We start from the raw sequence: 25,396 nt of genomic DNA on the forward strand, positions 1-25,396 counted from the left end.
AGGAAACAACAATTTTTTAGATTAAAACATAAATATAGTAAATATTTTCCTTTTCAATCAGATACTGCCATTCTAAGGTGTTTAAAAACTATTATAAATATTTTATTATTATTATTGTTATTGTTATTATTAGATTTAATTTGCACGAATATTCGTAAATTTATTTTACACTATTAGTCCATTAAATCAAAATGTTGTCTACAACATTTAGAGTAATTAATTAATATAATAAAAGCTTTTTCAAGCTAAGTACATTTAAATCAAATTGATATTAACATTACCTTATGAATTTAATTTAAATAAACTAAAAGTGTAACCAATTTTAACATTATATTCTAATTACAAACTTATTACCCTAATCACATTAAAAAAAATTAATTGTATGATTTTTAATTAATTAATTAATAATATAAGAAATTATTCATACAACAACTCACATAATCATTTGTACAATGACATTCTTCTCTTTTTTTTTCTATCTCTCTTGGCCCTCACATTTGAGGTTTTTGAATGTAATACTGAAATAACAGTGCTCTTCTTTTGGTGAGTTAACGAAAGAAAATAGTTGTCTTCTGCAGATTTAATACAAATCAAGCTGTGTAATTATTAACTTGCAAGAATTAAATAAGCAGAAGAAATGATAAAAAAAAGTACATTAATGGGGTTTGGCAGCACAGAACTGAGGTTGAAAAATTGGAGGCATTGAAGATGTAATAAGAAAAGCATATGATAGCAGGAGGAAGCATGATGATGAAAGAGTGCGATGCCATGCCCCATTACAAAATTCTTATTTCATTTTTTTAAAACCAGACAACAAGGAATATCAGTAGGGACAGCAAAACGACAAGAATGGAATGCATCACCATAAATCATTTTTAATTCAAAGATATTTTGAAACTTAGATTCTCATTTTGAAAAATGTTGTCTTTCTTATTTTCTCTTTAACATGGTAAGTTGGGCAGGTAACAGATGAGTGTAGTTGGTGTGTGTTAATGCAACAGTCACTGTTTATAAGACTCAGTAGAAGCCACTTTTAAGGGTCAAGAATTTCTTAGCACCAAAGCCAAGAGACCAAAAAGACTAAAACAATGATGCACTCCTTCAAGTGTGATGTGTGACTCAGAGTCTCTTCTTAGCTTACAAACTTTCAACCCACAAGACATGCACACCTTCTGATTCCTCTCCAATTCAGCCAATTTCCAAGGTCTCTCTCTCTTGTTGTTTTTTCCTTTTCAACTTATCTTTGCTTTCTTTCTTCTTTAATTTGTAATTTCATGACATGCCTTGAATCAGTGAAAGGGTCGTTCTTGAAGCTTAGGATGATGGAACAAATCTTAGATAGATAGTGGATTTTCTTAGTTTTGCAGGAGACTAGGTGGTTGATAAATTGTCTTTTGTTCATGCACTCCAAAAATTGGAATCTTATGTTTGCTTGAGGTGATAGGTTTGTAAGTTGTAGCTGTTGTTGATTGAATTGGAGAGTACAAATAGTTCTTCAGCACAGATCATTTTCTCTATGTCTAGTAAAGCTGCTTGTTGTTTTCTGTAAGGCAATTTAGATATCATGGTTGACGAAGGATAAGTTGATCCAAGAGTTGAACTGCTAAAATTGTTCCTCTGATTACCTTTTATGGGGTTTTCTTCCACAATCTCTTTTCCCAATCCACAAGCTAGAGTGTATTTTCTGAACCACAGATGCTCACAGGGTTTATAGGGAGCTGTAAAATTGGCATGTTTCATTGGAGTTTGATATACTTACTTTATTTGGAACTCTCAAGAGGAGTTTATAGGCTTATTTTCTCAGTTCTATTTATCTCTTTGTTTTCTCTATGAAGTCAAGTGGATTAGTGTTCCAAGAGGTCAGAAAACAATGAATTGTTCATCATGGGGGACTTCAGAATCCCGAAGTTTGAGCTTAAAAGTGGATTTTCTGCCACAACAATGCCACAGGAGCAAAACGTTGAGCTTTCAATTCCAAGAACAGGATTCATCTTCGATTCATTCGGGTCAATCTTCTACCAGACTTGGTTCAGCACAATCCGGTAATTGGATTTAAACCCTGTCTTTTTGTACAATTCTGAATACTTGTGTACTTATCAACTGGGGTTCTGTCATTTCTTTCTGCTATTGCGGTATGTATTTCTGGCCGTGAAACTGTAGCAGTACACTGTTTCGCAATAGAAACGAAATGGAGCACTGCAGGTATATGACAGTGATGTGATGTGATCCTATGTTGCATTAAATCCTCACTCAGCATTGGCTATTGGATAAAAGTTTCATTCACACATATGATATAAGATTTTCTTCCAAAGTTGGAAATTGTCTTAGATAGCTTATTCGGCATCAGAAAATTCTTGTCAAATTCCCTGGCATGCTACTTCATATACCATATTGATGAGTATTTTCTCTGCTTTGGATGATAGGTGAAATGTCTGTTCAGCATAGTTCTACTGGTTCAACACCTCAGCACAGGTCATTTATGCAGAATCATGATTTCACCTTCCCTCCTCCACTACTGGATCACAGCCAAACACTTGTAAGTAGATATATTCTCAAGTTCTTCTGGATGGAAGATATATGCATATGTTTTCCTAAAATTTGTGTTTCAGGCTCACTATGCTGATCCAGGCTATAGCAACCTTATGGCTTCTTCATATGTTCCACAGTCTATGGTAATTAGTACTTCAGTACACATTATTCATGTATTTTCATTACTATTAACGTGGTATGCAGGCTCCCTTTAATTTGGACTGCATTCTGATCAAACAAAATTTCACATGAATGTTAAACGTTGCAGTGGAAAATCCTGTTTATAACTTAATGTGGTTCTTCTAAACGGAACATTCAAGAGTTCAACACTATATCCACTGTTTTTCCAATTTCTTACAACCTTAAGATTCTTTTCAGCAGTAATCCATGGTTTAATTATTTTTAAGGTTTGTTGTGCTGCGGATTATTCACCGGCATGGCATATTCTCATTGCTCATAGTATCTCTGTTTAAAAAGTTCCTCATCTTTCCTTTGCATCTCGTTTTTTCCTCTTTGCATTATTTATCAAAATTATAATTTATGCTGGGGAATTTATGTCTTATCTTGAACACCAGAACACCAAGGTTTTCTTTATTATAGCTTTTGAACAATTGAAGATACAATCTTTACAAGAATATTCTTGTTGGCCTTCGCAATTGGAGATGAGATGTGATAAACTTTCCTGATACTAAAATTCACTGTTTTACCTATATTTCTCTGCATCCTCTTTTCAGAGTCATGTTTCTTACTGTTTTAGTTCTCTAAATTGTTTAATTACCTTGCACAACAAAACCATGAAAGTTGTAGCAGCATGAAGACCAATTCTGAAAAACACTGATGAGATTCCTAATGTTCAGCCAGTGGAAGCTGCTCCTATTAGAATTCCTCTGCAACTGGACATTAAAGAAGAACCCATATATGTGAATTCAAAGCAGTACCATGCTATTCTGAGAAGAAGACTGTATCGAGCAAAACTTGAAGTACAAAACAAACCCATCAAGGATCGAAAAGTACTAAACATGTCTATGTCCATGTTTTTTTCTCCACAATTTCTGCTAAACAAAGTTAATAACACTGTTGCCATGCAGCCTTATCTTCACGAGTCCCGCCATCTACATGCAGTGAATAGAGCAAGAGGTGCTGGTGGACGCTTTCTCAACACTAAAAAGCTTCAACAATCAACTCGTACTCGTGGAAATACTGCAGAATCTAACATGCATAAAATAGAAAACTACAGAGATGGTGATAATGCAACATATGCATCTAACACTGCTGCAAGAAATATGCAGAATTATACATCTGATAAGGGTGGTGGCACCACTCATCAGCAGCCTCTATTTGTCTACACGTGAATGGCTAAACCAGTCTGCTTGTGTTCCATTGGGAAGTCATCCTTGGCTCATATTCATTACACTGTTGCTGTTTATTATTGTTTGTTTTGATTTCTCTCGACACTGACATGGACCTGTTAAAGTTGTTTTGAACTGATTTGTCAATAACAGTGTTTTTCTATGCTGCAACATGTCTTGTTGAAATTCGTTTACGTGGCTTCTGATGTTTGGTTTCTCCAATTCTGTAACCATTGACACATCTTATACTTGCGATATTTTCTATGGCCAATGATATATTAAAACTATTTTATTTTATTTTGTACATCATTTTAATACAGCACATACAAATAAATAATAAACTAATAAAAAATAATACATTAAAATATTAAAAAAATATGTGTAAAAAAAAAATATATTTTTTAATATGCCAATCATTATCCTTACCATAGATATTTGGGTGGATAATGTTGTTTATTGGAACAGTAGTCACCATTGCAGTTGCCGTATGAAAGGTGTTATAAAAGTAAAGACAGAACAACTTCTGCGTGCTACGAAGATCTTAATAATAGCATGCCAACCATTAATTCGAGGAAAAAACACTCACTTGATTGGAGTAAAATAGTTATTCTTTTTAAAAGAGAAAGTAAAAAATAATAAAGGATATTATAAATAAATATAATAATTTTTTTGATATTAAAATATCATTGTCTTTAATTCAATGTCATTGGAATTTTTGGTCTTTTTCTCTTCTCTTCTAAAATACCACTGTCTTTAATCACCATTTTTGTCTTACGGGCATCTTAAAAAAATGAGATCCGTACATGAAAATATTAAAATGTAAATAAATATTAAATTTAGAAACTTGGATAAAACCGAAGAAAAAGGGGCAGAAATTTAATATATATTTGGATAAAATTTGAAGTTTTTAAGAGAAAAAAAATTATGATTAAACTTATTCTATTATAATAATGTGTGTTTTTATATATTTATTTAATTATTTTATCCTTAGAATTTTTTTTAAATTATTATTTAAAGAAAACATTTTTCAAAATATTTATCCATATATTTATTAAGATAAGACGACAGTTGAAAAAGAAGAGATGGATGCAAATTGCGTGACCGGTGGGTCCCACACGATTGAATCATTGCATATAAATGTACGGAATAAAATATGGAAAATCAAAATCAAAATCAAAATCAAAATCGACGATCGATAAGCGTGGAAGCAGTGAGGTTGTAACTTAATTAAGGTGGATGCGAGCACAGAGAATTGAAGGAGGAGGATTCATTGTTCATCATGCAAATGAAATAAATTTCACTACACTATACTCAAACGCAGCACATACCATAATACCCTGCGATTGCGTTTTTCCTATTCTCTCTTCTCTCTCTGAATTTTGTTGTGAACAAAGTTGCGTGTGTGCAGTGTGGTGAGACCCTAAACGACCTCGTTTTCACGTTCTCTGAGAATGGAAGCGCGAAGTCGCTCCGTGGAAGACATATTCGAGGATTTCAAGGGCCGACGAGCAGGCATCATAAAAGCCCTCACCACCGGTAACGTAACTAATGTGCTTTTCGATTTTAAATTCCATGCACCGTTAAATTACTTATCTACCACTGTTTTTCGGAAATACCTATTCCTTTTTTTTCATGATTGGTTAATGAGTTATGGAACCAGAAAAATAATAATAATAATCATAAATCACGAATCACGGCAGGGGATTGTTCACTGATCTACTGTAGCGGTTTATTTATTTTTTTCATTTTCCGTTGTGAATGACATGTTAACCTGCGACCAGTTACTGTTCCGTTACGACATTCAGTTTGTTGTGGTTTAGACGGAAACCGAACGTGAGACCTGTTTCTTGTATTGAATGAATTGAATCCTTTCTTTCGCATTTCTATACCTTCAGGGAATTTCAGTTTGATGAGTCGCACGTGACGGATTTTAATCTTTTTTTTTGTTTTTTAATTTTATGTTTCAATGTATGAAGGATTTTGATTTTTTTTCCTCATACTTGTTTAATATTTCTGGCCTGTTTGTGCTGTTGCAGATGTTGAAGATTTCTACAGTCAATGTGATCCTGGTAAACCCTGATTTTAGGTTTGAATTGTTTTTCTAGCGGTTTGCAGTTACTGGCTCTTGAATTTTCCTGATGCTATTGCTTTTCTAGTACATGTACTGAAATTAGCTCGATATTCGAGCATGACTGTTTTTCTTGGTCTAGTGTTTGATTTTCACCGTACCCATCTTGAGGCTCTTGCTATAAAGGGAAGTCAATTCAATATGGGTAGCTTTTATTTTTGTGGTGACTTGGTCATGTATTTATTTCAATTGATGATGACAATTTATTGTTCTCTATCATCTGACTGTAAGCTTCGAACGCCTATTTTTTTATTTTTTTTTTCAACTGCCTTCTTTGTAATCATTAGCTAATGTAGCTGTAAATTATATTGCGGTACTCATTTCCTTCTATGATTAAAATATATTGCATAGACTTTGGATATATGATAGACACTTGTGGAATGACAGTAGGTCACTAGGTTTGGTATGGTTCGGGCTTTCCCCATACGGTTTGTGATTGGTTACGACCTTACAAAGTTACATAGTTGTGGGGAATGTACTATTTTGTAATCCCAAGTATCATTCTCCCCTAGAGATATTATTGTATTATTACCCTAGCTGCAGAGCTAGGATGACATGAAATGCTTGATACTTCTTAAAAACCTCTTGGCAGTAAATTTTTTTCGGGAGTAAAGATGTTATGGAGTTATTCTAGCTTCAAATAAAAGTATGCTGTAAAGGTAGAATTACCAGTCGTTTTATCCATATGAAATGTCTTTCCTTTGTTGCTAGTTTATCTGTGTATGAATTTGTTTTTATATCCTTTATTTTTATTCTTTCAGAGAAGGAGAATCTGTGCTTATATGGATTACCCAGTGAGCAGTGGGAAGTAAATTTACCTGTAGAAGAAGTTCCTCCAGAGCTTCCTGAGCCTGTCCTGGGCATTAACTTTGCTAGGGATGGCATGCAGGAAAAAGATTGGCTATCTTTAGTTGCTGTTCATAGTGATACATGGTTGCTTGCCCTTGCCTTTTATTTTGGAGCCAGATTTGGATTTGATAAAACTGACAGGTATATCTTACTCGGAGCATATCTCATATCTCATGTCAACTTGTAAAGGATTTGGTTCGACATGACCTTGAAAATAAGGGAACTAAGGAAGCAATTTAGGTCAACCTTTTTTTATTTATCTTGGTTCAGTCAAGTTCCTGTGGAATTTTTTAACTTATGTTTTTTCTTTCACCACCCTCTTTGCTGACTACAAGTTTACCTCTTGTTTAGTATGAACATTTTTCTCCTTTTGATAGTTATTTGGCTGCATCACTGTTTTTATCTCAGTTTATTTATAATTTTGTTGCTGACTAATTATTGTAGAAGCAGTTGCCCACCATGGACAAGGGCAAAGATGTTGAAGAATATAATAACACATTTTGCCTTTTTCTTTGAGAAAAACATGTTGAAGAGGAAGAGAGAGAGAAAAAGGAATAACAGTGTTGTGACTACTGTTTACTGACTTAAGATGATGCAAGGAGAAAAAGTAGGAGCAGAGTTTTTATATTAGTTTCATGTGAATGGAATATCCGTAGTGGGCTTCCTATCTGACACCTAAATGAATGTTCTTTCTGTCATCGCTTAGTAGGCTGTGTATTTGCTCTTGATAGTTGGTAATCTGAATATGTTTCCTCCATGCATCGATGTACTCATGATTTGGCATTTGTTATGTAGGAAACGACTATTCAGTATGATCAATGAACTACCAACAATATTTGAAGTTGTTACTGGTGGTGGAGCAAAGAAGCCAGTTAAAGAGAAGTCTTCAGTTTCGAACAACAATGGAAACAAATCTAAGTCTAACTCTAAAGTGGTAAACAATATTTTTCTCCTCAAATCTAGACATGACATGTAAAGTAGTTGTCTGGAACTCTCCTTTTTTTCCCACAAGTAGTGTCAATGTTTTGATCGCAGGTCTTTTAAGATAACATTGCTAAAGTTGATAACCTTTCAAGATACTGTGTTTTGAAGCTCAGTGCTTCTATGAAGTCTGTCCTTAAAAAATGTCTCGTCAATTAAGAGAGGAAGGTGTTTATAAATTTTACTATTGACATTGATTCTTAAGTGCGATGTGAGACTTTTGGATGCACATTTTGTTTTCAAATGGAAATAATAGAAAATTGGTTTGACATGGTCCATGTGCTAAGATGAAAATTGATATTGAGACCTAGAAATCAAAACATTAGGATAAACTTCAAAAAAGCTCGAAATAAGGGTTGTTACAGCTTACATTTCAGTTCCTTGCCTTAGGCATTTCAAGGTGGAAACGTTTCGTATTAACTGTGATGATTTAAACTGGCTGGCACTGAATTGGAAAAGAAAAAAAGGAAGAATAGAAAAGCAATTTAGTTTAATTGATTGCTTTGAGTGAAAAGGAGACAATTGTTTAGATGAAGAAGTAAAAGAGTTCTTCCTCATGCTAGACCCTGTCACCCAAAACAGTATAACTTCTCATAATCTTCCATTCAATAAATAGCTGTTTTAAAAGACTGAGGTGTTACAATTTGTTAAGAAATTTATCCTTAGCTTTGCATATTTTGTATTAGTTTTGACCTCACATTCGAATGAACAATGGAGTAGGATAAATACTTCAGAGAGATGGTGAGATAAAAAGATCATGAGGGATCCTAATATGTTATATCATGGTTTTCCGTTGTTATCTTTTTAATTCAGTGTATAAGAGCATTAGAATGTGGACATTTATTGATAGCGGCATCTCATGTTCTTAGAGTGCATCAATGACTGTTAATGGAGCATTCACTGGGTTCTGTATAGATGTTCGTGCAAATGTATGTGGGAGGAGTTTGAGAATAGCTGACTTGTATGGCTAGTGTCATCTAGTCTGTGGTTCTCCTTTACTCAGATAATTTGTGTTCTTATGTAATTGTTGGCTGGTGGAGCAGCGGGTTCCCGAAACCCAGGGCAGACAGTCAAAGGCCTTGTTACAACCAAAAGATGAGGATGAAGGACTAGAAGAGCAAGATGAAGATGAACATGGAGAGACCTTGTGTGGGGCATGTGGTGAGAATTATGGCACTGATGAGTTCTGGATTTGCTGTGACATCTGCGAGAAGTGGTTCCATGGCAAATGCGTGAAGATAACCCCTGCTAGGGCAGAGCACATCAAGCAATACAAGTGTCCATCGTGCAGTAACAAGAGAGCTCGCTAATCAAGTTTCCGTTATGGACAAACTTTGTTCGAGCCTTTACTAATCTGGTTAATATGTGTTTCTTTCTAGATGTAGTTGATGGATAGTTTTTCTGTTTGACACACATGTAGATTTTTTGTCTTTTGTGATTGTCTTGGGAAAGTTGTCTTTTCCTAAGCCTTGCCCTAGCTATGAATTCACGTTGGCATAAGCTTCATATGAATGGGGTTGAAACCTTAATCTCCTGGCCACCTTAAATATTAAGGAAATTGAAGTGCTACAACATTTGCACCAAATGAATGGATGGCATTTTAACATGTTAATTTTCAGTTCTTTCGATTGTTTGAGGGGAAGAGCAACGTTTACAAGTATGGTGCTTCTAATCATATGAAAGCCAGAATTTTATTAAAAGCACCAAACCAGATTGTTGTGGATAATAGGTGCCTTGAACACAGAATACTCAAATCTAAACAAAACACTGTCCGATAATTCACTTCCCTGAATAACAACTGATATTTTAAATTAATTTTTAAATGACCAATTTTGGAATGTGGATAGGAAAAGGATGGATGAACTCTAGGACAAGTTGATTCAAAGAAAAGCTAAAATCTCAATGAACGTATTAATGGCATTTGCTAAACCTTGAAACAAACCATATTTCTTGTATAATTTCGTAAAAAGATAAAAACTACTACAATAAGAAGTTCACCTTAAAAATTTCTAAATACAATTTATGATGTTGAATGGGTTGTTAATATTACTTTATTGACTCTTTTTTTTGTCTTTTTAGTAGAGGGGTTGTTAATAACAGGCAAATGGGTGGAAGATATGAAAAGGAAAGATATCTTCTCTCAGTTATGTGTTAAAACATGATCAGTGGCTTGTTGACTCCCAACATTGTCACCTATTAATCATATAATATACTTTAAAGAGTTCGAGTCTCTCTTGTTTGCAACTTAACTTTTTCCTTGTTCAGCATCACTACAAGTAATATTTGTATCTTAGTAGATGAATCAAATGTTCTCTTATTACATGATTTAGTTTCTCAAAATCTCGTCTTCTTTATCAAACTTTCCCATGTTATTGTTTGATGTGAGAAAAATATCTTTTCTCCTTCTCATATCTTCACCCTTGTGAGATATTCTATCAATACAATTAACATACGTTACGATAGTTGTTTCTTGATGAAAGGAAGAAAAATAAATTAATAAATACAATCAATATATGTGTTTATGTTATGAAATTGTATTTGTAGTTTTTGAATTTCATGATAGTTGTTTCTTGTCAATGAAAGGAAGAAAAGTAAATTAATGAGAAGATAATAAAAATTATCTATAGTATTTTAAGTGAGATTTATATATACCACAGGGAGTTAATAATTCCACAAAAACCACGTTCCATGAGAATATGACAAGCCATCATCATTAACATCCCCATAAAGGCAATACTTCATTTGTTAAAAAAAATTGTGAATGGTTGTGTATGAAAAAAAGAGTTTTAAAAGTATAATTTTAATTTTAAAAAGGAAAATAGAGGTGAATAATTATTATAATAAGATAAAAAATAGTATTATTTTGTAATGAAATAGTATTTTATTATGTACATAGATCTGAAGGTGGGTGGGAAGGAGTAATATAAAAGGAGGAAGCATGATGAGATGCATTGGTGGAATCTCACTCCAAATCAATCCATGGCTTCCACATCTCTCTTTCAGTCTCTCCCTTTCTCTCTCCAAACCTCTAAACGGGCCTCTCCCAAGCCCGCGGCCCACTTCGTTATCCGAGCCCAGTCCCCCATCAGTCAGAACAACGCCCCCGCCCCCGCCGCCGCCAAGCAACGCCGCCCCGCAGATGAGAACATCCGCGACGAGGCCCGCCGCGTGAATGCGCCGCACGACCACCACCTCTTCTCCGCCAAGTACGTGCCCTTCAACGCCGACCCCTCCTCGACGGAGTCCTATTCCCTAGATGAGATCGTGTACCGGTCCCAGTCCGGCGGCCTTCTCGACGTCCAACACGACATGGCCGCCCTCAAGCGCTTCGACGGCGAGTACTGGCGCTCCCTCTTCGACTCCCGCGTCGGCAAGACCACCTGGCCCTACGGCTCCGGCGTCTGGAGCAAGAAGGAGTGGGTCCTCCCCGAGATCCACGACGACGACATCGTCTCCGCCTTCGAGGGAAACTCCAACCTCTTCTGGGCCGAGCGTTTCGGCAAACAGTTCCTCGGCATGAACGACTTATGGGTCAAACACTGCGGAATAAGCCACACCGGCAGTTTCAAGGATCTCGGCATGACCGTTCTCGTTAGTCAGGTCAATCGCCTGAGAAAAATGAACCGCCCCGTCGTTGGTGTCGGCTGCGCTTCCACCGGCGACACCTCTGCAGCGCTGTCCGCGTATTGCGCTTCCGCAGGGATTCCTTCTATTGTGTTTTTGCCTGCTAATAGAATCTCTCTTGCCCAGCTTGTTCAGCCCATTGCCAATGGCGCCTTTGTGTTGAGTATCGACACTGATTTTGATGGGTGCATGCAGTTGATTCGAGAAGTCACTGCTGAGTTGCCTATCTATTTGGCTAATTCCCTCAACAGTTTGAGGCTTGAGGGGCAGAAGACTGCTGCCATTGAGATTCTGCAGCAGTTTGATTGGCAGGTTCCTGATTGGGTCATTGTGCCTGGTGGGAATCTTGGCAACATTTATGCCTTTTACAAAGGGTTTAAGATGTGCCAAGAGCTTGGACTTGTGGACAAGATCCCAAGGCTTGTTTGTGCTCAGGCTGCAAATGCCGATCCTTTGTATAAGTACTTTAAGTCTGGGTGGAAGGAGTTTAAGCCTGTGATACCCACCACGACCTTTGCCTCTGCCATTCAGATTGGTGATCCTGTTTCCATTGATAGGGCTGTTCATGCCATTAAGAGTTGTGATGGGATTGTGGAGGAGGCGACGGAGGAGGAGCTAATGGATGCTACAATGCAGGCGGATTCCACCGGGATGTTTATTTGCCCCCACACTGGGGTTGCTTTGACGGCATTGTTCAAGCTCAAGAACAGTGGGGTTATCAAAGCCACTGATAGGACTGTGGTGGTTAGCACTGCTCATGGCTTGAAGTTCACTCAGTCCAAGATTGATTACCACTCTAAGAAAATCAAGGACATGGCTTGCCGCTATGCTAACCCACCCAAGGAAGTGAAGGCCGATTTTGGGTCTGTTATGGATGTTTTGAAGACGTATTTGCAGAGTAAGGCTCATTAGGTAGGCTTTGCAAGTTTTGCTTCTCCTGAGTTACTCATTAGTATTTATTTACTTTTAGGCACTACTAAATTGTCTTTTCTATAAGCTAGGTCTGAGTGTTGTAATAATTTGCTTTGTTATGCATTGTGGCAGCATCCATATTGGGGCAATCTTAGGGCTTTTGTTGTAGATTTTTCTTTGTTGAGTCATTGCTCGCTCCCGTAGAAAAATGAATTGATACGAGGAGGAAGGTCTATTGTTGGTTTCTTACAGGCCAAGCCCTCAAAGAAAATAGTCCCAACCTATATAATTAGAACAGTTTTCTTTCATGATATGTTATTGGCATTAAGCTATGTTGGGTAATACGAAGTATCTGTTCAGTATGTGAGAAGAAATTAAATCAGGAAGAAAAAAGGGCTGGAAAGAGCTGCATTGTTGGACTAAGCATACATGTTATATTGAAGCCGCCGCACACATTGAAATGGTAGTCAATTTAGATACTTCATCTTGCGCTTTTTTCACAAGATGAACTTTCCTTAGCCATTTAGTATAATATTTTATAGTATGAAATTTGACTTTTAAACGCCTTCAACTGCATCTGCCATATTAGAAAAGTTGAATGAAATATAGTGTGTTGGATATCTTCTCTTCCCTCTGCTTTTCATGGTGGCACTGTAGTTTACTGCTGTTGTCCCACTGAAATCAAAACAGAAAAATGGCCCTTGCAAATTTGCATTTGAGTTGAAGTCCTTGTTTTGTAGAAAAGACAAGAAAGGCAATGGCGAATTGGAATTGCATGTTCTTAGTACAACTTGCACAAGTTATTATGAACGCCTTGATTCTATAAAACCGTGAATTACTGTATTATTCGCGTCCTTTAGCTAGCCCATTAACATAATTTAGTTTTTTGAATTCCATTGGATAACAACCGGGGCTTTACTTTGGAGAACCACCTGTAAAATGGTAGTATATCTCAACTGTGTTGAATGTATGGCTTTGTTACCAAAGTAGGCAAAAATGTGGTATTTATTACCAAAGTAGGCAAAAATTGACTAAAAGTGAAGTCGTGGGGGGTCCAAACAACTTCAAATGAAGAAGTCGTGACCCCCCTGCACGACTTCACACTGTTCATAGCAACAGTGTTAAAGTCGTGCACCCCAAAAACGACTTCTGGGTCCTGTAATCGATTACCATTTTTTGGTAATCGATTACACAATGTTGAAATCCTGACCCCTGCAAGACTGAAAATGGACGAGCGTTCACTGAAAATGGACGAGCGTCCACTTTTCCTGCCGAGCGTCCACTTAGCTAGATGGACGAACGTCCTCTTAGCTTTCTGGACGAGCGTTCTCTCGTCCATTTTCAGTGAACGCTCGTCCATTTTCAGTCTTGCAGGGGTCAGGATTTCAACATTGTGTAATCGATTACCAAAAAATGGTAATCGATTACAGGACCCAGAAGTCGTTTTTGGGGTGCACGACTTCAACACTGTTGCTATGAACAGTGTGAAGTCGTGCAGGAGGGGCACGACTTCTTCATTTGAAGTCGTTTGGGCCCCTCACGACTTCCCCATTTTCGTAAATTTGGTTGAATTTGTCCATTTTGGTAATATTATAGGCAAATATGCCTAGTTTGGTGCAAAAACCTGAATGTATTGTATAGTATAATATATAAAATAGTGTAATCTTTGTTTTGCATGCTTTTTCTTTTGGATTGTATTAGATTTAAAAATTAGACTTGAACTCCACTTTTAAGAATTTAAATTCTGGGCAAGTAACTGTTACATCAAATGGGTTAGTCTTGGAAGATGCTCCATCATCTAGTATTCACCCATTATATAGTTGCTTATTTGTACGCAAAAGGTTTCACAAAAAGAAAGAACATAGATTATCTTGCAACCTATCAGTTCACAACACAACAACAAAAAGTTTTCTTTTCTACCCGTTGCTTCGGTGTCCCCTCAAAAGAAGTAATTTTTGTTGTCATTGATAAATGTACCGATTTTTAGGGTGACACAATTTACATCTTTTGATACTAGAAGAGTAAAATGGTAATAAAAAAAAGTAAATTTTTGTATTTTTTTAATGTCAAATGAAAACAAATTGTATATGTTAAATTATCATTTATTTCTTTTCAAATAGAAAATTCACTACTTGTTTTTTCCGACTATAAACTCATTACAACTAAATAACAAATACAAAAAAGTAAAGCAAGTGGTGTTTCCATATCTTTTCGAAAGGAAAATTGGATAGAACTTTTCGTGTAAGATTGAGTAAAACACTTCCTTGTATTACACTCAACTTACCCAAGACTAGTCTATGTTTTGAAGAAACTGCACAAATCTTAAACAAGAATGGTGAATAATCAAGAAAATACAAGAAAGGATTCAGCATTTTACTCAATTATTTTCACTCCTCAGAGACACTGCTTTTTCAAACGAACCATTGTCTTATTAACTGTGTTAACCTTTTGCTAAGCAAACCAATCAGAGCAGGGTGATGTGTTGTTTCACCGCAGATGGTATCAAAGAAAGTGTTTTACTTTGATAAAGTCGCAACATGCAGAACTAAATATACATTAAAAAATGGTAAAACAAAAAACATCACTTCATGACAATTCTCAGAAAGAAAGCAAAAATATAAACTAATTAAAGAATAAAGACATAGCATCCATCAATTTTACACCTTAAATTCAACTGGGTCCAGCTTTCAAACCAGCTCTGAACCTTTCGATAAAAGTATCAGCTTTGGTGTCAACATCATCAGGGCTAGGATCGTAGAACAATAAGATTGCAGATTCTCCACCATCTTCACTTCTTGCTGACTCCACAACTTCATCTTCTAAATCTGGGGAACCACTACTCGAGCTACTAAGGCTGTTTATTCTAACAAAGTCACCCTGCACCCGGAACTTCCAGGCCGGCATATTGAACGGCGGCGGCGGAGGCGGAGGTATAGGGATCAAAGGTGACTCCTTACCAGTAACAGCCACATTTTCCTTCAAGAAAGTCTCTTTCTTGTTTGATTTAAGGGAACTGGCCACACTCCCACGAACTGGTTCGGTTTTGGATGATGAAACATGCGACGATGAAGCAGACTCAAGTTTCTTCCTCTTGCTTTTCTTAGAAGGAAACAGATTGTGAAAAACTGAGGAAACTCGAGGATGTGAATGAGGTTCAGAATTTCGAATGCGATTAAGATTTTCAAAGCTTCCTTGTCTTTGTTTCTTCTTCTTCTTCTTCTTTCCCGTCGAAGAAGTCAACAACTCTTTAGTTGTTGCACTTGTTCCCTTATTCTTACTTTCCCCACTCCTCTCCTCCGCCGGAACTGGTGGTGGAGACCCCGGTAGCAGCGGAACCTCTTTATCTACCACTTTCACGACGCTCTCTTCCTCCAAGTCAAATCTACAATAACCGTTAACGTGCGTATCATCATAAAATCGCCACCGTTCGTCGGAGGCTAGCCACGGCGACTCTTGGCGGAGATCCGGGTAGGAGTTGAAACTCCTGAGCCTGTTATACGATTTGTAGGACGTGCGATCTGTTTCCTCGTACCACCGTGGCGTTGTTGTAGGGTTTGGTTTCTCGTACTTGTGTGGAGTGTCGGAGAAACTCTCGTCGGCGTTGTTCCTGCTGAGGAAGGCGCAGAGAATAGCGAAGATGATAAGCACAAAGTTGAGGGAGTCCCAACTCTTCTTCACGGAATTGGGTTTGAAAAGATGGTAAGGGAATGCGTGCAACGTGGAAAAGATGGTGGGAATTATGACCAACGTGAATGCAAGTGCAATCACCAGAACGCATATCAGAACTGCACCGGAGCTGAGAAACAGCGAGTAAGATCGACGGAGGCGGCGGTGGCTACCGTTCTCCGTCCAGAAGTTTGGTGGCGCGTCTTCTTCTTCTTCCGCTTCCATTTGGTTTTCACTTAACGTGAGTTCCTTTGTTTTGATAATGCCTTTTCTGTTTTTTGTTCGCTTATATATAGACGTAAATACGTGATTATTATTGTTATTATTATATTAATTATTTCATTTTTTTGACATATTTTATTATATGAATTTAGTGAAATATTATATACATGCAATTTCTTAGTTATGTATGAGAAATTATTTGCAATTCAGTGTATACAGCCAAATAAAAAATGTTGTAAATAATTTTTCATGTGCATTTCGAATTGGTCAAATTTATATTAATATTTTTATATTATGCTTGAAGACTATTAAAATGGACTAACTCAAATAATGCCATATCACGTAATCACGTTGCTTCTGTATCAATAATACCATTGCAAATTAGCTGCATATGTTTTCTTTAAACTTTGTTTTTACAACTTCCTACATTTTCCTATTAATAAATTGGAGCTCTTGGTGTTACTTGACAACATGGCTTCCATAAAGACATTAAAATAAGTTAAATTAGTTATGATTTTCTTAAAAGACAACACACTATAAGATAATCAATTTAGAAAGATAATCAATTTAACTCCTAATTTTCGGAGTTAAATATTTTATAATATTCATTTTTAAGATTAATTTGATAGTTTACTTGCAAAAAACATTACGTATGTTCTAGCATACACCAAGATGAAGATAATAATGTATATGATAAGTAACGAAAAAGATGAAGAGGATTAATAAAATATGTTATTATTAATTTTTATAATTAAATAAAAACTGGTGTGATTTAGATACAAAATTCAGTAAATAAAATCAATAAATATTAAAACTAGATTACTTATATTTCTTTGTTAAAAAAAGGCATTATTTGATTCCATTGTATAATGTTGAAGGAAAGCGTGTTGTGTAATGGATAGCTTTGTTTTTGTTGTTTTATTAATTACGTTAAAAGGAACCTTAATGAAGCATGTTTAATTTTTTGGCCTTTGTTACGTTTTGTGCAAAACATGTTTTCTAGACATATTATTTGACTTTATCTTTTAGTTTATGATCCTATGTACAAGGAACATTCTTCGAATTTTCCTTTATATTTAAAAGATCTACAATGCATAATTTAAAAAATATAGTCGGTGGATAAACTATTTATAGGATTAGAATTTGAGTAAAAAAATTGAAACAAATGCATATAGTGTCTATTAATTTTCGCACTTAATTAATGGTAAATTATGAATTATTATGATTAGATAATTTATTATTTAAAAGTCAAATTATTTTTTTCTATATGTTTTTAAGGAAAAAATAGTTTATGGCAAAATACATTTCTCTCATTAATTCTAATATACAACATGTAATAATATATATAGTTGATGAATTTTTATGATAAGAGGAGTGAAAATTAAACTGTTAAGTTTCATACTTTTTTTTACATGCTTCTTTTCCAAGAAAAAGGAAAGCAACGTATAAGAAAGAATCCTTCCATTAATAGTTAAAATTGACTTTGAATATAAAACTAAAATAATCAAGAAAAATGTGGCTGTTCACTATATGTTAAAAGGATCAATAGCTGTTAGAAAGATAATAATTAAAAGAATTATTTAAGTTTAAAATTTCTTGGTAAATTTAAATATTTTTAATTTAACTTTTATTTTTTTATTATATATTTAAAATTTTATATTTCGTAATTAAATTGTCATTTAATTTTTCTTTAAACTAAATTAGTGAAAAGACAAATAAAAAAAATGTAAAGTAAAATAACAATTACGTGATTAATAATGAAAAAATTAAATTAAAAAATATAATGTTTTAAATATAAATAAATTATTTTAATTAAAATTATTTGAATCTGATTTTTCTTATTAATTGTATGAAAAGTAGTATAATTTATTGATTGTTGTAATTTATGTTTTTGTTGTTACTTAAAAATGTAAAGATTGATAAAAAAGAGTACGTGTGTGAGACATGGTTATAAGAAAAATTATACCATATAATACAAAATTCACTTTACAATTATTATAGTAAATAATGTGTTTATTTTCTTATAATAATAAAAAATAATAAATGTATTGTTATTATAAAATTGAATATTAATAATTTTTATAATCTTTTATTTATTTTGTAAAAAAAAATATTAAGTTGAAATAACGATTAAATAAAAATGGTAAAATTTAAAATAAATATGTTATTAATAAATTAATTATTTTAAATTTCAAATAAATTATTTAAAAGATAAAATTAAAAATAAATTCAAAGACCAAAAGTATATGTATGCATAAAAGAAATATAATTAAAATATTAATATATTCAGTTATGAACAACTTTTGTATTTTTCCTGATTGTAAATACGCTAAAGTTGGGTTTACATTCAAGATACAACCGGATTAAGGTGCATTCATGCTAAAAATATAATAAAAAGGTTCAAAACCCCTCAGACATGAATGAATGACATAACAACTACATTGGTTATTGCAGTCATAGATTTTTGGGAAACCAACGTTGTTGATGATTATGGGTTCAAATGCAGCAGAAGAAGAGTCTACCTTGATCGCCATTGATAGCGATCAGAACAGCCAACATGCAGTCAAATGGGCTGTGGAATATCTCTTCAAGAACAACTCTTCCTGCACCCTCCTTCACGTCAGAACTAAGAACTTATATCACAGTACGTACATTGCTCAAACTCATGCTTCACCAATGCATTGTATTTTTTATGAACACCATTTAAATTCTTGCAAGAAATAGAATCATTTTTTGTAATTTATCATGCATAGAATTTTTAATTTTTTTTTCTTTGGGTTGCGTAGATGATTTGGAAGTTTTCCCTAAGCAAGGTCGTCCGCCAACAGAAGAAGAATTGCAACAGATTTTTCTTGCCTTTCGAGGATTTTGTGCTCGAAAAAGGGTGCTGAATTCATTACCAAGTTTGAAGCTTTGAAAATCTTTAGTTTTAATATGAATGCAGATGTCTTATATCAGTTTTTTTATTATGAACACTGAAAATTTCAGGTCGCAGTTAAAGAGATAGTTCTGCAAGACACTGACGTAGTAAATGCGCTTACTAATTACATAATTCTGAATTCTATCAACAATGTTGTCGTTGGTGCTTCTCGTTCCAACGCTCTTCTAAGGTCATTATTCTCTTTCTCTCTCACATACAGAAGTTTCTGCAGAAATCATAAAGAACTGCATATTTTATTTTTTTTGTGAATTTTCTGGTTTATCTCTTCAAACAAATAATCTTGCTAATTATATTGTACAGGAAATTTAAAGATGTAGATGTGCCAACAGGCTTGTTAAGATCTGTGCCACAATCTTGCATGGTGCATATCATATCAAAAAGAAAAGTGCAGAGTATTCGACCAGCAGGTCATTCTCATCAGAATATTAGTATCGCACCATCAAAATCTCTAAAAGCCATCAGGGAAAGTTTTCGGTCCAAAGATTTAAACAGGTTTGAACACAAAAATGTTTATAATTTGATGGTTAAAGAAGAAAATGATTTGAACATCCTAAATGATATTAGAAGGTGAAATCAATTTATACAAGTTTACTAATTTTATATAAATTCTAGACATAGATGCAAGTTTATACATGTTTCTGTGCTTATTTGAACAAGTTTCTGTGCTTGCTAAATGTTGTTACATGTTTTATATTGTATAAACAGAAGATCGCTCCAAATTAAATTTTGGCAAAGCTCAAACAATGATGGGGTATCTCCAATGACACCACACAAGAACAATGGAGAGACTGATTCTACAAAACTATCTGATGAAACCAGTTCTTTACAAACTTCATCCAATCAAAGTTTCCTTAAAGAAGACACTTCAAGGTTGTTTGATCATCAAACGAGTGAGACATCACATGGAAAACAAAATGTAGTCATTAATTCGAATTGTAGGAGCAAATCTTCCAAAAAGCCTCCGGTAGGTGATATTTTGCATCATATATAATTTTTATTAATTATAATCCTCAAAACAGTTTTAATGATTAATGTTTCTCATTCAGACAACGAAGCATGAAAATATAAGGCAAGAAGAGGGAGACATGCATGAAGAAGAAGAGAGGAATAAACCATCAAATGAAATTGCACCAAACAAAGTTCTATTTAAAAGATACAACATTAGAGAAATCGAAGTAGCAACTAATTACTTTAACAATGCCCTGAAAATCGGTGAAGGTTCATATGGACCTGTTTTCAAAGGGGTGCTTGATAACATTGTTGTTGCTGTCAAGGCTCTCAGACCTGACATAACCCATGGGGAGAAGCAGTTTCAACAAGAGGTTGTCATGTTTTCGCTTTAAATAACAGGATGTTTTTACATTCATTTGACATATAATACAATTTTACGTTCATTTGACATACAAGGATAAATATAATACAATTTTACGTTCATTTGACATACAAGGATAAAAATGATACAAGGATAAAAATGATCAGATCATAAATTTTTATATTTTTTTCCAAGAAAAACTAAGTAACATCTTGAGTCCTCTTTACTTGACAACATGGGTCATTATAAGTAATCGTTTGTTCTGGTACATGAGACAGGTTAGTGTTTTGAGCACAATAAGACATTCAAACATGGTTAAGCTTTTGGGTGCATGTCCGGAGTATGGATGCCTTGTGTATGAGTACATGGAAAATGGAAGTTTAGAAGATCGTCTATTCCAGAAAGATAACACACCAGTAATTCCATGGAAAGTTAGATTCAAAATAGCATCAGAAATTGCCACAGGCCTTCTTTTCCTTCATCAGACAAAGCCTGAGCCTATTGTGCACCGAGACCTGAAACCGGCAAACATTTTGTTGGACTGTAACTATGGTAGCAAGATCACTGATGTGGGTTTGGCAAGGCTAGTTCCACCTGCTATACCGGACAAAACCACTCAATACCATAAGACAACTGCAGCTGGTACATTTTGCTACATTGATCCAGAATATCAGCAAACAGGACTATTGGGGGTTAAATCAGACATTTACTCACTGGGTGTAGTGCTGTTGCAAATTATAACTGGAAAGCCTCCTATGGGTGTGGCTCACTTTGTTCAAGAGGCTATAGAAAAAGGTACATTTTCTGAGGTTCTTGATCCTAATGTCATGGATTGGCCTGTTGAGGACACTTTGTCATTTGCTAAGTTGGCTTTGAAGTGTTGTGAGATGAGAAAACGAGATAGACCAGATCTTGCTTCTGTCATTTTGCCAGAGTTGAGTCGGCTTACAAATTTAGGAGTAGTGATTACATTTCCCAAAGATAAAATCATGGTGTAAAGCTTTCCATTTCGTGTAAATTTATCTATGATTTTGTATAATGTATATTCAGGAAGCAAATGAATGGAAACTGAAAAATAACAACATAATAACAATGTATAAACTCTCTAAGTTTGTGATCAATATATGGGATGCTAATGCTATACTCTGTTTGTGGAAACCAGGCCTCTTATAATCATTTAGAAAGCACGTTTGAAAAAGAATGTATATGTATATGTACATATACTATTTGTATTTGTTTGCATATTTGGCAAATAAAAGACTATTTTATAAACTAATTTATATTGGAATATGCTTACCTTAAGTCATTCTAATTTGAATTGTTAAGCAATAAATTGATTTATAGTCTTATATTTACTTTACAATAAAATTAAAAAAATATATAATTAATTTTTCACTTAAAACATAATAGTTTTTAAGTAACGTATTGTGTAAGTAATTACAACCAACATTATATAGTGTTGAAAATAAAATATTCATTTAAAAATAAGATAAATGTATAATATTTAAGTTAGTTTTGTAAAATTGAAAATGACCTATATATATATATATTAATGTTAAATATTAAAAAAGTTATAATTATATAAATATTAAATAAAAATATAGAAAATAATCCTATAAAACTTTTTTAAAAAGATAAAAAATGACCGATCTCAGAAATTAGTTAAAAGATAATATTTTAATATTTTAAAATGATGATATTTTATTACACACCATTCCTTGAGGAACTATTTTTCAAATAAAAAAGTACTTAAAAGTTTTAATTTCATATATTTTGAGCTGAAAGAAATTAGTGGATATAATTTGGTTAAAAGTTGATAAATAAGTTATACGAATTATTAATATATTAACTAATGAGTGCATTAATAATGGTAAATTAGTACAGAAAAATATTTAAAATATGTTTGACTAGAAAAATCATCATATTAACGAGAAAAACTTTTTGAACATATAACAATATTGGTATAGTATGTCACACGATAATATTCTATAATATTAAGATAAATATTTTTATTATAACTAATATCACAGATACATTTTAGATATTAATCGAATTAATCTAAAAACATGTAATTTTTAGATATTGTTTATATTTGATCTATTAATAATTTAAAGTATAACTCATTACACATAGAAATAATTTAGAAAGTATTTTCTAAGTTGTCTTTTTATAAAACCGTCGTCACGCTATCTTTTAATCTATCACTATTACTAATCAAAATTTAGAAACTGTTTTTAAAACTATAGAGAAGCAAATATAATATGAATTTCTTAGAAATGTAGCTAATAGACGTGTAAATTTACAATATAAAACCCTATATAATTATATGCGTATATTTATGTCTTTATATCTTTTGAAAAATTTCAGAACATTTTCTAGGTTAGCTGTAAAAAAAAGTAATTAAAAGTTTTTTTTTTTTTATAATGGTTCTAAGTATTATCGAGGTAGAAAATTTTATATAAATTTGTAATTTAAACGGTGTATTCATATTTTTGTTCTTATTTTATTTTTAATTTCGCAAGAAGTTTCGCATTTCCGGTTCGAGCCGGAAATAAAAGTCCAACCAGACCGGACCGGGTGTCTAACGCGCCGCCATACTCAAAATCATAACTGTCTAAACAGCGTCGTTAGTTCATCTGCGACTCTCTGATTTGTTCCTTTCTCTCTGAAACCCTAACCCTAACCTCGACCGTCTGGAAGCCTCTCCAATGGCGTACCAGACCCCTGATCGAGATTCTGAATCGGATCCGAAGACACCAACGCGTCTCTATAACCCCTACAAGGACCTTGAAGTCCCCATTCGCAACCTCTACCAGCTCCCGACTTCCCCCGAGTATCTCTTCGTCGAGGAGGCTCGCCGCAAGCGTCGATCTTGGGGCGAGAACCTCACCTTCTACACAGGATGTGGCTACCTTGCCGGCGCCGTCGGCGGTGCCACCGCCGGCCTCGTCGAAGGCGTAAAGTCCTTCGAGTCCGGTGACACCGCCAAGCTTCGCATCAACCGCGTCCTCAACTCCTCCGGTCATGCCGGCCGAGCCTGGGGCAACCGCCTAGGCGTCATTGGCCTGCTATACGCCGGCATCGAGAGCGGGATCGAGGCGGCGAGGGACACCGACGATGTCTGGAACAGCGTTGCGGCCGGACTCGGCACTGGCGCATTGTATCGTGCCGCGAGAGGGGTGCGGTCGGCGGCCGTGGCGGGGGCTGTTGGCGGCGTCGTGGTTGGAGTTGCTGTCACCGCGAAGCAGGCATTGAAACGCTACGTGCCTATTTGAGAACGACACATTTTGTGAGCATTTGATTTTTCTTCTTCCTTTATTGGGGTTACTATCAATTTTGAGCGATTGTTAGGGTATAAGCATTGTTTTACCAGCATGTGGCAGTGTTTGCCGTTGCAAACAATTGGTTTTACCGTTATGCATATTTTTTCAGCTTGATAATGGCTAACCTTTCTAATGTAATTTGTCGAATCATCATGCATGAATAATTGGGACGGCTTTAATGCTGGATATATAGTATCAAAATATCGTTCCTCTGTCAGTGGGTGCAAACGGAAGATTTTGTAATCGATGTCACAAAAAGATTTTGTGGTACATGATTTGATAGAAGTAATGGTTAGTTAATATTTGTGCTGAAAGAATCCCGGGTCAAGTTTGTGTTCTTATGATTAATGAATTCAGGGGATTTCAGGTGATTTCAGGTAGAATATAATTGGAGATTTTCTGTTTAATAAGATTGGTATGCTTTTTGTGCCCTCGTATCTCTTTATATCTTAGGAAACTAGCAAATGTGTTGTGTTCCATCTTTATTTATATAATTTTGAAATAGTTAATAGTGTATTGTCGATGGCCGTTATGCCATTTATTCAGCTAATATTTAATTTAGCTGAAAGAAGTTTGGGCTCTATACGAGTTAACAAAACATATGTTCTGGTTTGACTACATATTATTTGAGGGGGAGCTATTTCGTTGATAAACCCACTGTTAATGTCTGCTAGAAACTTTTTCCCGTTAAAAGAATGTATGCCAAAGTAATTAGTGTTTTGACGGAATTCAGTTGACAGTAGATGCGATGTTTTTGCTCTTTCCATCCTTGTAGTTTAGCTTTCATAGACAAATATTGTGAATTCTGATTTTGTCATGTAGGAACTTCGAATTTGGTAATTTAGCCTTACACTTGTGATGCAATAAGCTCCTAAATAAGCTAGGACACCATTAACTATCCCAATCTCTTGCCTCTTAATTGATGCTATTAATTCTTTTGCTCAAACCAAGCAGTAAACATATTCATAGCTTTTCTGTGTACAGATTAGCACCCATTATGTCTTCTTGCTTGACTTGCTAGGTGTTGTTTAGGGCTAGAATTGAGTGAAGAAAAGTTTCCGAGCATATGATTGTGTTGGTTTTCTATAGAAGGAATATATCTTGCCGATTAGCACCGAGGGATTTCCCCCCTTCTTTTTTTCCTTCTATGTTGTATGTTTTGCAACTCTAGTTTCCTGTGTATCATTTGATTGTGATATTGGGTTTCTCCAACATAATAGGAGTCTTAACGTGGAAATTATCTAGGGTCATCCTAGTCGTGGTGTGGTTTAGGTAGTTTGCTTGATGTTCTAATTTTCTATGTTTAAAGTTTAATCCCAATGTTGCTGTTTTTTGTCATACATAAAAAATACCATTTTAACTGGCCTTAGAGATTTTGAACTCCCAAAAATATAGTTGTTATTGGCTTGCGTTTGAACCCGTTTTTACCGAAGTTATATTTCTGCTCATTCTTCTTTTGGTTAATAAATTAAGCTCAAGTGTGGTTGATTATTCTGATGTTTATTTTTAAGCTTTCACACTCAGTTAGCTGATTATTATTACAGTCTAATAAGTCTAATA

General features: G+C 34.7%; 5 protein-coding genes and 1 pseudogene across 8 annotated transcripts; 5 read left to right on the forward strand and 1 right to left on the reverse strand.

Annotated features, from left to right (window-relative positions):
* Window positions 1–975: 975 nt before the first annotated feature.
* On the forward strand, window positions 976–4,049 carry LOC124843306 (nuclear transcription factor Y subunit A-3-like). 4 transcript variants are annotated; one of them, XM_047320016.2, is made up of 6 exons: window positions 976–1,204; window positions 1,836–2,042; window positions 2,424–2,536; window positions 2,610–2,672; window positions 3,387–3,539; window positions 3,618–4,049. In XM_047320016.2, exons 2-6 carry the CDS (start codon window positions 1,871–1,873, stop codon window positions 3,879–3,881), a joined length of 765 nt encoding a protein of 254 aa, XP_047175972.2. In that variant the 5' UTR covers window positions 976–1,204; window positions 1,836–1,870; the 3' UTR covers window positions 3,882–4,049. The 4 variants fall into 4 exon arrangements, with proteins under 4 accessions (XP_047175972.2, XP_087949547.1, XP_087949549.1 ...); XM_088093421.1 differs by having other exon boundaries at window positions 983–1,204; window positions 3,387–4,049; XM_088093423.1 differs by having other exon boundaries at window positions 983–1,204; window positions 1,841–2,042; window positions 3,387–4,049.
* Window positions 4,050–5,177: 1,128 nt separating this feature from the next.
* LOC124843321 (PHD finger protein ALFIN-LIKE 5-like) lies at window positions 5,178–9,454 on the forward strand. Its single transcript, XM_047320046.2, has 5 exons — window positions 5,178–5,414; window positions 5,915–5,947; window positions 6,768–6,996; window positions 7,651–7,789; window positions 8,880–9,454. Exons 1-5 carry the CDS (start codon window positions 5,330–5,332, stop codon window positions 9,144–9,146), a joined length of 753 nt encoding a protein of 250 aa, XP_047176002.1. The 5' UTR covers window positions 5,178–5,329; the 3' UTR covers window positions 9,147–9,454.
* Window positions 9,455–10,753: 1,299 nt separating this feature from the next.
* Window positions 10,754–12,685, forward strand: LOC124843320 (threonine synthase, chloroplastic-like). The gene has a single exon (XM_047320045.2). The coding sequence runs from the start codon at window positions 10,783–10,785 to the stop codon at window positions 12,370–12,372; it is 1,590 nt and encodes a 529-aa protein (XP_047176001.1). The 5' UTR covers window positions 10,754–10,782; the 3' UTR covers window positions 12,373–12,685.
* Window positions 12,686–14,805: 2,120 nt separating this feature from the next.
* On the reverse strand, window positions 14,806–16,309 carry LOC124843327 (uncharacterized). Its single transcript, XM_088093311.1, has one exon. It carries the CDS (start codon window positions 16,261–16,263, stop codon window positions 15,043–15,045), a length of 1,221 nt encoding a protein of 406 aa, XP_087949437.1. The 5' UTR covers window positions 16,264–16,309; the 3' UTR covers window positions 14,806–15,042.
* Window positions 16,310–18,750: 2,441 nt separating this feature from the next.
* On the forward strand, window positions 18,751–21,511 carry LOC124843315 (putative serine/threonine-protein kinase PBL26). Its single transcript, XM_088093520.1, has 7 exons — window positions 18,751–18,904; window positions 19,047–19,144; window positions 19,249–19,370; window positions 19,502–19,693; window positions 19,907–20,165; window positions 20,248–20,523; window positions 20,792–21,511. The coding sequence occupies exons 1-7, from the start codon at window positions 18,751–18,753 to the stop codon at window positions 21,509–21,511; spliced, it is 1,821 nt and encodes a 606-aa protein (XP_087949646.1).
* A 1,596-nt stretch (window positions 21,512–23,107) lies between these two features.
* LOC124843330 (mitochondrial import inner membrane translocase subunit TIM23-2 pseudogene) lies at window positions 23,108–24,053 on the forward strand (annotated as a pseudogene).
* Window positions 24,054–25,396: the final 1,343 nt, after the last annotated feature.

The sequence above is a fragment of the Vigna umbellata genome, chromosome 6 (assembly GCF_029865625.1).
Source record: "Vigna umbellata cultivar VRB3 chromosome 6, Vumbellata_1.0, whole genome shotgun sequence".
Lineage (NCBI taxonomy): Eukaryota > Viridiplantae > Streptophyta > Magnoliopsida > Fabales > Fabaceae > Vigna > Vigna umbellata.